The sequence below is a fragment of the Pantherophis guttatus genome, chromosome 1, assembly GCF_059756535.1.
Source record: "Pantherophis guttatus breed Tessera chromosome 1, ASM5975653v1, whole genome shotgun sequence".
Taxonomy (NCBI): Eukaryota; Metazoa; Chordata; class Lepidosauria; order Squamata; family Colubridae; genus Pantherophis; species Pantherophis guttatus.
This window is the reverse complement of record NC_142063.1, coordinates 126,562,190-126,575,099: the sequence shown is the minus strand read 5'-3', so window position 1 is coordinate 126,575,099 and position 12,910 is coordinate 126,562,190. Positions and strand designations below refer to the sequence as shown.

The window sequence follows — 12,910 nt, the reverse complement described above, 5'->3', positions numbered from 1 at the left end:
GCAGTTATTTTTGCTAACTGAATATGAGTCAACAACTGAATTTGGCTGAGAGTTGAAATAGATGTTATATGGAAGAGATATATGATTATGATTCTCATTTGTTCAAATTAAAACAAATGGCAGTCACTGGGACCGTTTATTAGTCTGAGTTTGAATGAGAGAACCTCTTTCTAAATTATTTATCTTAAACACACACATACATTATGCACCACAAAAAGTTATTTGCCCCAATGAGGATACAAAGATAGACCAAAATTAGTTTATAGATGCTCTCTGTTTGGGAAGAACTGACTTGGAAAATGTTAATCAGTTCATTTTGCATAATTTCTGTGACTACCAACTATCATGGTTTCACACAATCCCTCACTCTGCAGTAAGCACCCCAAGCTCCATTGTCCCCATCTTATGGTGCACTAGCCTCTTGAACACATTTTCGTGCCCTCCCCCACCCAGAAGCAGCCACCTCAAGCCAGCTCTTTGTGCACCCCCATGTATCCTTCCCTACCTGGCAGAAGCTACTTATCTACTTGTTATGATTCACCTGTGACTTGCAATTTTCTGCCACTTCCCCACTGACTTCAGTTGTTGGAAGCCAGCAGGAAGCTGTGAGAAAGTCCTCGCTTAATGACCCCTGAGCCAGCATTGGGGACTGCCAGATTGTTGTCACTAAGCAAGTGGGCACATGACATTGCATTTTATGATCACATTATTTAGCAATGGAAATTCTAGTCCCAATTACTGTCATTGACCGATGATTACCTATATGGTATTACATTTACATGAAAATATAATAATTATTTTCCCTGTATTCCTACATTTACTACCTTGGTCCCTAGAGGGTTGGTCTCTCATCTGCTGCCTTTTGTTTGTACTTCACAAGAGAACATAAAAAAGCAAGAGATCTATCACAGGGAACTGGCCTGCATGGTTCCCTTTTAAATGTTACTGTGACTCCAAAGGAGGCCCGACCCCAAGGTTCATGGTGCTGTTTTGGTTCCCTAGGCAACAGAATGGGGCTCAGATGAAGACACCAGGAGATCATGTCAAAGTAAAGGAAAAACTGAGGTAAGTCTCCTATCTACTTCTCCATACATATGAAGACCTCCATCGTTAACATTAATGATTTCATGTAATTATTTATTGGGAATATTCACCTGAAAATGTATGGTACGAGATGTTTAAAAGGATGATATTATAACAAAAAGGTAAAATATGTGTAACTTTCTAGTGGCACATTTTCAGATTCTGGATTATAGTCTTTTAGGAGTGTTTTCATGGAAATTAAAGCTAATCTCCAGCTTTTTGGAGCAGACTAAGAGCAATGGATTTTGGTGAGATAGATGGGTGCTAGCAAAATCTACTTGCAGGGTTTAGTTCATATTTCAGATTAAGAGTTGGTTTGGTTTTGCCATAATTTCAAGGAAACATGCTTTTGGATTTAAATTGCCATGGTGCCCATCCAACCAATCGTTCCTTTTCTAGTGTTTCACTTCTGGTTTAGAAAAGTTACAAGGTTCACAGAATACAGTTCCTTGATTTGAATTAAATCTGTGACCTGTGCCTTTGTTTCCATGAAATGAGCCATTTGAAGTTGCATGGCATAACATTTCCTCCTAGTTGATACTTGAATGGATTCTCCGCAAGATCCTCTGATGGACGTATTACTGATGCTTCCACATTCAAGCCCCTGGGATCTTTCCTCAGTAAAAAATCAGATGCCTGTTTTATAGGTTAACCCAAAGAGGAAAATTTTCAGCAAATTGCATCCCAAATTCAAAACCACCCTATCATTAAAAAAAAAAACCTCGGCGGCTAAGATTGAACTATTTCAGAGCAGAGTTTGAACAACAGCAAGAACAACAACAAAAAATTTCCTCTGCCTCAACAAGTCAAGATAAGTCAGTTCTTATCTTCTTAGTTTTCCAAATGTTTACATTTCAGTCATTATTTTATCAAGGTGGAATACAGCCCATATTCTCTGTTTTCCTAAAAAAAAAATAATAACCTGCTTGCAAGCTTTAACAATAAAGCACAAAGAGAATAGAAGGGGAAAAGCAGTGAATCCTTCTGTATCTTTTGAGAGCTGCACAAAACTGATTAATAAAATTGTTTGTCTGAAGAAATAAACATAAATGCCTGAGAACATGTTAATAACAGTGTTTTCCAACCTGCAAGATACCCAAAAAGAAAATTAGGACAGACAACTGCAAATATATTAAAATTGTCTCTTCATTCCTGAATGAATTTACTTTGAAAAGACAGTGGAACATAGTCTGTCTCCTCAGTTCTTAGATACCCAGCTAGACTTCCAACTAACTCTGGAGATTATGCTCAGTAATATACATAGATCATAAGATGGTGATCATCGCACTGCAATTCAAGCCCATTCTACTTTGTATGTGCCTTGGCATTGTGTTTAGATACAAAGGAACACAGTGTTACTCACAATGCTGCAACTACCATCTTTCCTGTTTTGTCATACAGCTCTCTTTATATTGTTGCTGCTGCTTCTTTCTGAGATGCTAGTAGAAAACCCTTAATGGTATCTGATCTCAAGCAATGAGCCAGCCCCAAGATCCCATTGAAAGTGCCATCATCCAAACGATGCAACTCTAGCATGGAACCCATGACTGTCTCTTTTCTCAAGAATAATAAGCACTTTTAGTTCATCACCCTTATATACAGTTGCAGTAATCATGGCAGCAGTGCCATGTCCTAGAAAGATAAGAAGTTTGCTTGGGTGAATTGTGAGAGCTTTAGACACCTGGTCTAAAAATGTGGTACCAATATCTGAATTAATAAAGTGGCATTTGTCTGTGGACTGTTAACCAGAGTGGCAATGACTTTCTAATGTCTTCCTCAACCAATGTGCCAACAAATCCATTAGGCATCTATATTCTGTTGAATTTTTCAATGCCACAAAGGAACATATCGCACAGAAAATATAGGACCCAAAGATAGGATCCTTATTTAGCCATCCTGACACGGACCAGACACTACTGGAAGTGAAAATATAATCCATGCCCACCTCAGTAACATCATTCTGCTCCTAGGAATTAGTTGGCATTTATTAGGATGCTATAGTGCTATGAGGTGACTCATTCTTAAAAGGCAGTGCTTGGAGGTACCCTCTTCTCTAATTGGCTGTCTCTAGGTTGAACAAAGATGGGAAGAGCAATTTGTTATACTTTCCTTTGGAGAGAACAAAGAAAAAAAAAACCTAAATCCCCATTATCTGCTTCTTAATACATCTTTCTAAAGTCCTGATGAGCCATCAGACAGTACTGAACTACATAGTTCAGAGGTCCAAAGAGCATAAGACATAAGACAAAGAGCATAAGACAGTTTTCTAAGTGTCTTGTTAGTTCTCTTGTTATTAGTTAATAGGCAGTGGTGAGAAAGTGCCTTGCAATTCTTAATTATGTTTGATCAAGGTCCTGTTTGCAGAGGGATTCTACAATAAATTGAATGCTACTAATTTACAAAATGTCTTGTTTATAGAAGAAAAATTAAAATTAGTGGGACTCACCAGAAGATATCCTCAGCAGAAGACTCAGCAAATTCTTATGGCAGTCCAAAGACCAGCCAATTCATTAATACATGCAGCAGTAGCACTTCTATACCATTTCACAGGGCTTTACAGCCCTTTCTAAGTAGTTTACAGAGTCAGCACATTACCCCCAACAATGTGGGTCCTCATTTTACTGACCTCGGAAGGATGGAAGACTGAGTCAACCTTGAGTTGGTGAGAATCGAACTGCCAAACTGCAGGCAGCTAGCAGTCAGCGGAATTAGCCTGCAATACTGCATTCGAACCACTGCGCCACCACGGCTCTAACACACTAGTTCTTGAGTTCATTTCATCAGATGCATGAAATTATACATAAGTTTGAAAGATATAACATATACTTGTGGGGCAGGGGTGAAATGCTCCCGGTTCGGACCGGATCACCCAATCCGGTAGTAATGGAGGCAGGTGGTTCGGAGAACCGGTAGCAAAAATCCCTGCCCGTCCCATGCCCAGCTGAGCTGCACAATCATCAGAGGCTCTTTTTTTTTTTTACTTTTAAAAGCATTTTTTCTACAACCTCTTCAGCCGAAAAAATGCTTTTAAAAGTTAAAAAAAAAGCCTCTGATGATTGCGCGGCTCAGCTGGGATCGTCAAAGGCTTTTAAAAGAAAAAACCCTTTTTTTCTTTTAAATGCCTCTAACGATCCAAGCTGAGTTGCCTGATCGTCAGAGGTATTTAAAAGAAAAAAAGCCTCTGCCAATCAGGCAACTCAGTTGGGATCATCAGAGCCGTTTGAAAGCATTTTTTTACAACCTCTTCACCGAAGAGGTTGTAGAAAAAAATGGTTTTAAAAGTAAAAAAAAAAAAAATGGCCACGCCCATCCAGTCACATTACCACCACTCCCACCAAGCCACGCCCACAGAACCGGTAGTAACAAATTTTAGATTTCACCACTATTGTGGGGGATATCTTGCTGTGCTCCATTATGTTCCAGGGATCTATTTAAATATGAACTGTCCAAGCCAAATAAATCAGATTTTTAATTTTGAAAATTGACCATGACTTTGGTTTGATTTTTAAACTAAATTTCTGATTTTATCTGTCCATTTTATTCCTTAAATTTGAAAAACTGTTGTAAATTGTTTTCATAAGATCTGTATCTCCATGCCACTGCTGTCTAAATATTTATTGCAAATCTCTTTCCTTGAAGAAGACACAGATGGAAAAACAATCTTGACAGCTATCCAGCAAATCATAAGTAACATTGTGTATATATGTTAAATAGTATTGTTGGCTTATACTCAACTAGGCAAGCATTTAAATCAAGTGCCAGCCAATTCTTGATATATATAGTATATGGCAGGGGTCCCCAACCTGTGGGCCGTGTCTCACTTCTGGGCCATGGGCTATTTGCAACCGGGCCGTATGAGCAGTAGGCCAGCACGCCCGTGCTCAGCCCCACTCACATGAGCGGCAGGCGCCAGCACTTACAGTCTCACTTGCACAAGTGGCAGGTATGTGCACCCACCACTTACATAAGTGAAGCTGTGTGCACACGTGCCTGCCCCTCACACAAAACCATTCCCTCTTCCCCACCTCCCCCCCCCCACACACTGGGCCGCCAACCTGAAAGGTTGGAAAACATGGTGTACATTCTAAATCATAGACTTGAACTGTTTATGAATAGTCCAAACTCAAGCCAGGCTAAAGCTGTTTTCATAGAAGTGAATGTCTAGATATTATGGAGCATCAGCAATTTTCCTTAATTAGCAATTAACCGTTGCTATTTAAACAGGACAAATATAACATTCAGAACACTAGGACAGTAGGACAGTAAATTAGTTACTGTTGATTACTAATAGAGAGTTGCATTTTTATTTTCTGCCTATGTAAAAGACAATTTGCAGGGAGCATATGAACACATCAGAAAGAAAAGACCAAACTGAAACTTTCCAGATTCTGACGAGTTACGCCACTTGCAGTGTGGTTGGAGGAGAATTAACCGGATGAGATCATAAAACTCAGCTCCAAGCGTATATACTTTTGTTTGTCATTGCTTCAGTTGCTAGTTCTGTATAGAATAAACGACAGCTTATCTTTTTTTTCTGAAAGATAATGTATTGAAGCTTTGCTTCCAGGCTGAGATAAATTTCAGATCTGATCCCTGTATATCTGATCAAGACATAATGGAAATGAAAAGTAAACCGTGTGAACCTCTCCAAGGAACACGGTGATCTTGACACACTCATTCTGTGTGCTCCCCAGGCCAACTCTGACAGTTAACATTCTGCTATCTGCTCAAATGAGTGCCTTAGCCTCCTTTATAAAATATATCCCCAAACAACAAGGACATCTGACATTTTGTTTGTAGGCCAGACGTGTAGCACTTATTGTGGTTAATGTTTCAGTGAAATGATTCCCATTTCATAAATGAAAGGAAGTTGTGATATCTGTAATTATGGAAGGATCTTTCCATAAGATTTGCCTGCAGGGTGGTTTGGAGTGGTTGTGTATTAACAATACCCTCCCCCCCCCCAATACGGTAATGTTTTTCAAGAATTGCTTGCCTTTATGCAAGCTTCTGTGGTGGCAAATTGGAAACAATGTTTTTGACCTTCTGGAAGAGCTGGTTCTTCAGCTGCAATTTCTTGTTGGTGGCCATTTACAATCTCCAGATAATGAGAAAGAAATTGAACATAAAATAATTTGAACAAGTTACGTTTCCTGAATATATATCAAACTTAACCCCTTTCCCCAGAAGCTGCACAAATAGAAATCCATAGACTGTAGTTATTTCAAGCTAGAAGTATTTAAACAAGACGAAACAAAACCTCTGACCCATTGTATGGCTGCAATCAAAGTTGTTGACATTTTTTTATAAGATAACCCAGAGGGAAAAACAGTAAGGTATAGTTTTAATCAACCAGCTAATTTCTCTAAAAATGACAGAGAATAAAATTTATACAAAAGGTGCTATAATTTATGGGTTAGATAGGAAGTCTCTGTACATAGTAATTGGAGTGTTTTTGATTATGCAGTTTTATCAGTGTTGTGCTTCTTATATTTGGAGATTTATTAAATTTCTGTAAAATAAATTGTTTGAACAAAGAGACTGATCTTACTGAATGAAATAGGGTGATTTTCCTTCTCTGGTGATTGGATCATGCGATGTCTCAGATTTATGTTTATTTATTTTATTTATATTTCACACTTCTTAACCACCCATCTCCCTCAGAGAGGGGCTCTGAGTTTTCCCAATAGTTTTCCCAATAGCCCAGTTCTCTTTTACAGAATGTACTGCAAGTGGATTCTAAGTTTTATGAAAGTGAATTTTCCGGCTTGCTCAATACTGAATTTGTAACAAATACTACAGCAAAGATTTATTTTATATTTAACTTTAGCTTTACATACATTGCAATCTGAATTTTGTTAATTGTAATTCAGTGTTCCTTGCAAGTGCTTTCTCTTCAACTGGTTGCAACCCTTAATAAAGAGGGCAGTCTGAATCGGTCTAGGACTGTTTGTCTCATAGCCTTGGCTGCCTCTAGTTCTCTGCCAGCGTTCCTCCCTCCGGCAATTCCCCGCTGGCTATTCTCCTCGGCTGACACGACTCCACCGATTCGCCAAGGGCAATGGGCCATGGCCACTCTGTCCTACATGCTTCAGAGCAGCCAATACACAGAAGGAGGGTTCGTCCTGGGTTTTTTGATGCCCGGGACAGTTAGCACCCCACAAATTGGCTAGAGGGGGTGGAAGTAATGAATTCTTTAGAGTTAATAGAAATCCAGCAAAAGGAGAGAGGCGTGCAAGAGTTTGCCAAAATGCCTCCCCCCTCTCTCTCTTCCCCCTGCCTTCTCTCTCCCGCCCCCCCTTTGGAATACAGATAAAGAGTTGCCCGAAAGCGTGGAATTCTGTGATTTGATTCCTGATGATAAATCCTGATGATTCCTCATCAGGATTCTGAAGTGGATGATGATGATGGGAGTGGAAGGGAGGAATTCTTTACAGTTAATAGAAATCCAGCAAAAGGAGAGAGGCATACCTGAGTATGTACAAGAGTACTCCCTCCCCCTCTCTTCCCCCTGCCTCCTCTTCTCCCCCCCCCTTTGGAGTACGGATAAAATACTCCCACCCCTCTCCTCCTCCTCCTCCTCATTATCATCATCTTCAGAATCCTGATGAGGAATCATGATTGATTGACCTTGATCTTTTCTACTTTATTCAATTTGGGAAAGTCCAATACATAATTTTGGATGTATCTGTCTTGAATTTAGCATGCATGCCGCAGAACTGCTCTTCCAGTTTCCAGCACTCCCGTGCACGTGAAGACCAGCTGGCTGGTGCGCCAAAGCCCGGAAGAGCAATGGGCGATGGCTGGCATGCCCAGAGAGATGGCTCTGCATGCCACTTCCAGCACGCGTGCCATAGGTTCACCATCACTGATATAGAGACATTCTCATCTGTGTTACTGTAGCATGATATTTACAACAGAGTGCGAAATGGAGGATATGTTGAATTCTTGAATTCAGCAACAGAGCATGCTAGAGAACTCTGGAATATTCCATTTTCCCCCAAAGCATACTACTCAGTGGCACAGAAGTGGTTGCTGGAAGTAAGTCATCCAAACCAAAAGCAGTTGGAGATATTCTGGACGTGGCATTCTGAATAAAGCAAGCTTTTTTTCAGAGCTAGAATACCTCTAGAAACTACTAAGCTATACAAGTATTTACAGTGTTCTTCAGAATGTTCCATTCCCAGATCAGCAGCAGATCCCAGAAATAGATCAGTTACTATTTGATATCTTTGCTTGGAACTAAAGTGTCAGCTTAGATTGGCTATCTTTCTGTAACATGTCTTTTCTTGTCTTTGCTTTAGGAGGAATGCCAAAACTATGTTCGTGTCCTCATTGTTTATGGCAAGAAGGTTTTCACTTGTGGCACAAATGCTTTTTCACCAGTATGTTCCAGCAGACAGGTAAATTGTACCCTTCCGTTTTCAGGATGTGCCAGAGAATAAGAGTGGAAGTGTGATAAAGGACGCCCTGCTTCTTATAAATCATGCTAGAGATGAGATACGGCGTTAGTATCGCATTAATTGAATTTAATAGGTGCAACTATAAGAGAGAACAAGGAAAAAGTAATAACAAAGGGCAGCATATGTTACAATACAAAGAGGACTAGTTGCAATTATTAACTAGCTGCAATTAATTAAAAAATTGTAAATAGTCCAGGTTTGTAGTTGGATTATCCAGCATCCTGCGGTGTACCTTTTTTGCAATATAAGCAGGTGGGCCAGTTCTACTTGCTACTAAAAATTACATCTGTATTCATTACTTTATCATGTCTGTACTGTTGTATAGAGCTGCTTGGGAGATGCTCTGGAAAATGTTAAAAACTACTCTTGGTCCAAAATACTCCAGACAAATATTTAAAGTGAATAAAAAACTAAATTCAAAATGTAGGATTTCATAAAAGGAATATGTAATTCTGTTGCTGGAACTTGTTTCTAGTTGTTTCTGGGTTAAACCCAGAGCTTTGTGATAGTCAGTAAGGCCCTTCCTCTGTGTGTCCCAGGGTCCCTAGAAGCAGTCTTGCATGCTTGGAATAATTGAGTGTATCTCCAGGAGTAGGACTTTCTTCAGAGCCCTGCCTAAGGGACACACTTCCTTTTCCCATTTCAATGGAATATCAGGGGTTAGCTAAAATCTTCCATATGAAATATGAGCTTCAGCTTCAATGTATGAATGAAGAACTGAAGTGGGCGAACTACAGTCTTTTAGATGATGACTTAGATGAGAAGAATGCATAGAACCATTTTGAGAAGATGAAGATATGACCTTGGAATTGAGATAGATCCAGGGTCTGGCATAGAAAGTTAATCAGTTGAGAATCAGAAATAGCAATGGAATGAATCTTTTTAGGACAATAATACTTTGCCTGAGAATCCTTATAAAAGAGATGGGGAGCCTTGGATCTTCCAGATATCATTGACCTACAACATTCTGTTACTTCACCCAAAATTGCTAATAATGAATGCCGCTGGAAGCTGTTCAGTAACATCTGGAGGGCTATTTTCCCTGCCCTGCCCCGTAGGTCCTGGTTGTGCATGTATTAAAAATAAAAACATAATTAACTCTATGCAAGGGCACAGATGTAGTGTGCTACACCATGGCAGATCATTAAAATCCTTTCATCCTAGTTCTTGTCCTGAGTACATATAGCATCTTCCAGAGTTACAGTAAAGTGAGATTTTACACATGTTTTATTTGGTCAGCTGTGGGGGGAGGTGGTTTGTCACTAGCCTCATTGTTTTATCTTCTGACTCCTTTTTTTGAAATACAGGTAGGAAATCTTAGCAAAATAATTGAAAAAATAAATGGGGTAGCTCGCTGCCCTTATGACCCCCGGCACAACTCAACAGCTGTGATCACATCCCAGGGAGAACTGTATGCTGCTACAGTCATTGACTTTTCTGGACGGGATCCAGCCATTTATCGCAGCCTTGGAAACATCCCACCTCTTAGAACAGCACAGTACAACTCTAAATGGCTTAACGGTAAGAACTCTTGGTGCAGTGAAGAGCATTTAGTTCAACTGGACAGTCTTAGAAAACTGTATTATTTCTCTTATCTCATAAAAATCCAGCCTGAATACAGTAGAAAGCAGCTTGCTCCCAAAATGAACTTCACTAGCACTGATAAAATGGAAGACCAATAAAAATGCAGAAGCCAGACTGATAGAGTGTAGGCCTTTACCTTTTCTTATTCCGAAAAATGATGCATGGGGCAGATTCTGCCAGATATTCCATTTCTGTTCTTATTGCCCACAGCTGCATAAACACACGTACCGTATCGCTTATATCCTACTCTGTCGTAAAACAAATCATGTATCTTTAAAAGCTTGGTAGCCATGAAACCCATGTTTCTTGCACCAGAATGTCAGGACATCCACGTTTACCCTTCTATTATGATGAGATAAGAGACAGTAAGAACTTTCACCCTGGCCACTTTTAACCTGTTGGTGCTTTGTCTTTTAGAAATACAGGATTCCTCGGTTGTAAATGTATTCAAACAGAGATTTCACTATTATCTTTTTTTTTCCAGAGGACCATATTTAGTTTTTGAGGCCACATTCAAATAACAGTGTTTCAGACAGTGGTGGGATTCAAATAATTTAACAACCGGTTCCCTACCCTAATGACTGGCTGGGTAGGCGTGACTGGGTGGGTGTGGCCAACTCAACGTCACTCATCACACCCAGCCCCGCCTCCTGGCCACTCACCTCAAAAGCCTCAACAAGATACAATTTCCCTCTCTATTTATTTACTACTACTGAACATCCAAAATACACTATTTAATCCTATGTATATATGCCATATGGGTACATATATATTACATAGTATAGAGTGTTCATAAGCATACAAAAAGATACATTAGGTACTATTATACTGTATGCATATGTACACACACACACACACACACAGAGCTCTTCTAAAACTGTACACATACACTAACCCTAACACACCCAGAGTCCACTTTCTGCCATACATTTAACTATAACTTCTGTACATTAGAACATTATATACATTTTCAGATTTACTTCCCTAGCCTGCACATGACGATTAGAGCCAGAAGATGTCATGGGCATTGCCAGGGAACTCTGGGCAATGAAGGGGGTGTCACTGACGGGTTAGTGGGCAACCAAAAGCACATGGCTGGGGCTTACACAGTCGCCCTCTCCCTCACCTTAATGAAGCCGATGTCATCAATGTACTAACAGAAGCACTGGCTTCTGCCGGTTGGAGGATATGCGGCTGCGAGAGGAAGAGAGGCCAGGTGAACTGGACCCAGACGCTTCCCGGCTCCCCTTGTCCCAGAAGCACCAACCTCACACTCTCCACTCTCTGCTAGCAGCCTCCCCCTTCTCCTTCTCCCTCCCCACTACCGGACAATCCCATGTTCACAGCTGCATCATTCCAGAGGGCAGGGGGGGCAGCTGGGAGGCCAGGCACTCCCACAATCTGACCGGGCAGGTGGGTGGGAAAGGGGCAATCTGGACAGTCAACCTCACAGTTCCTGGCTGTCCCCCTCTGCTGGCAGCTACGGTAGGTGAGTCTGGGCAGCAGCGAGATGTGGGCTGGAGGAGGGGGCTGAACAGCTGTGGCTCAACCTGGTTCATCTTCCTCTCTGCCACCAGCTGCGGGAAGGGCAGGCAGGGATCGGGGGCATGGCCAGCTGGGAGAGCCAAATCACTGCCCAGCCCAGAGCTCCCAGTGGGGGTGGGCAAGGCGGGGCCTGCGGGGCACGCCTGGCTTTAAGTTCCCAGCCCTTTCTTTTGAAAACTGCCCAAAAGAGGAAGGGGAGGAAGGTCCCCACCTGGCTTCTTTGTCCCTGTACATGACAGCAACTTACCAAGCAAGCAATGAAGGCAGGCAAATGGGGAAGGAGCTGGAGCTATACTTTTCCCTATAGTGAATCTGATAACCAAAGCTCCTATGCTGGACAGCTTGGCACTTTCATGTTGTATGAAGTCCCAAAGGGTTGTTTTATGGTTTGACCCAAGCATTGCAGAATGGCTACTTTATAACTGTGGTTTACCAAAAACTCTTAGTTTTTGCTCATATAGATAGAGCTTCTCCAGAATAATCTGTTTGGCCCTTCAGGTTGGCCTTTTAAGTCTCTCAATGATTTCTCCCATTGCTGCTGAAGCAAGTCTTTTCACCTTGTTAATAGTTGTCCTTTTCTCCTTCATTCAACCTTTCTTAGCATTATTGATTGCTCAAGGGAGCTAGCTTTTCCCATAATGTGGAGCCTTTAGTGCTTGATAGTTTCCTTGCGGACATTTTTTTAAAGAAAACAAAAACAAAAACAAAACATAAAAACATAATCATTCCAAACAATTAAAGACAGTGTATCAGTTGGTAACATTTTTTGTGCTCCTCCTCTCTTCAATTTATCACTAAACATGCTAGTTTATTTCCAAAAGTTTCAACATCCATTTATATCATAATTATCTCCAATTCTTATTCTCCATCCATTGATAAAATAAATCCCATATCAAATAATATTGCAGACATTTTATTATGCAACTTGGTAACTTCATCAGTGCTTGCAAGCGTGAGGTTAATTCCTTGTTTATATACAGTAGCTTGCCTGCCAATGTTGGTGAGGAAGTGGTTTCCTCCCTAGTAGCTTCTTGATTAGGGTATTGTTTTCCGCTCAGTTGTTTCTCTGGTATTAATCCCTGTTTATCTGGGTGTAAACTGCTGGAGAAGTTGTAATCTGATCTTTTTGTTTCCTTCTTAATTTTTTTATTGTCTCTTTTTAATAGTGCATAAATATATGTGTCAATTGATAGCTGGTTTGTCTAAATGCAAACTTCTAGGAATTCCCTAGTGTT

The 12,910-nt window shown here is 40.6% G+C and overlaps 1 protein-coding gene across 37 annotated transcripts in view; it reads left to right on the top strand.

Moving 5' to 3' along the window:
• Positions 1-12,910, top strand: part of SEMA5B (semaphorin 5B) — a 478,266-nt gene that overhangs the window by 368,076 nt on the left and 97,280 nt on the right. For all 37 annotated transcript variants that reach the window (XM_087883981.1, XM_034422787.3, XM_087883946.1 and 34 more), the window contains 3 exons: positions 1,003-1,065; positions 8,388-8,486; positions 9,854-10,067. In XM_087883981.1, the coding sequence (XP_087740107.1) occupies positions 1,003-1,065; positions 8,388-8,486; positions 9,854-10,067 (376 nt within the window). The remainder of the gene's footprint in view (positions 1-1,002; positions 1,066-8,387; positions 8,487-9,853; positions 10,068-12,910) is intronic.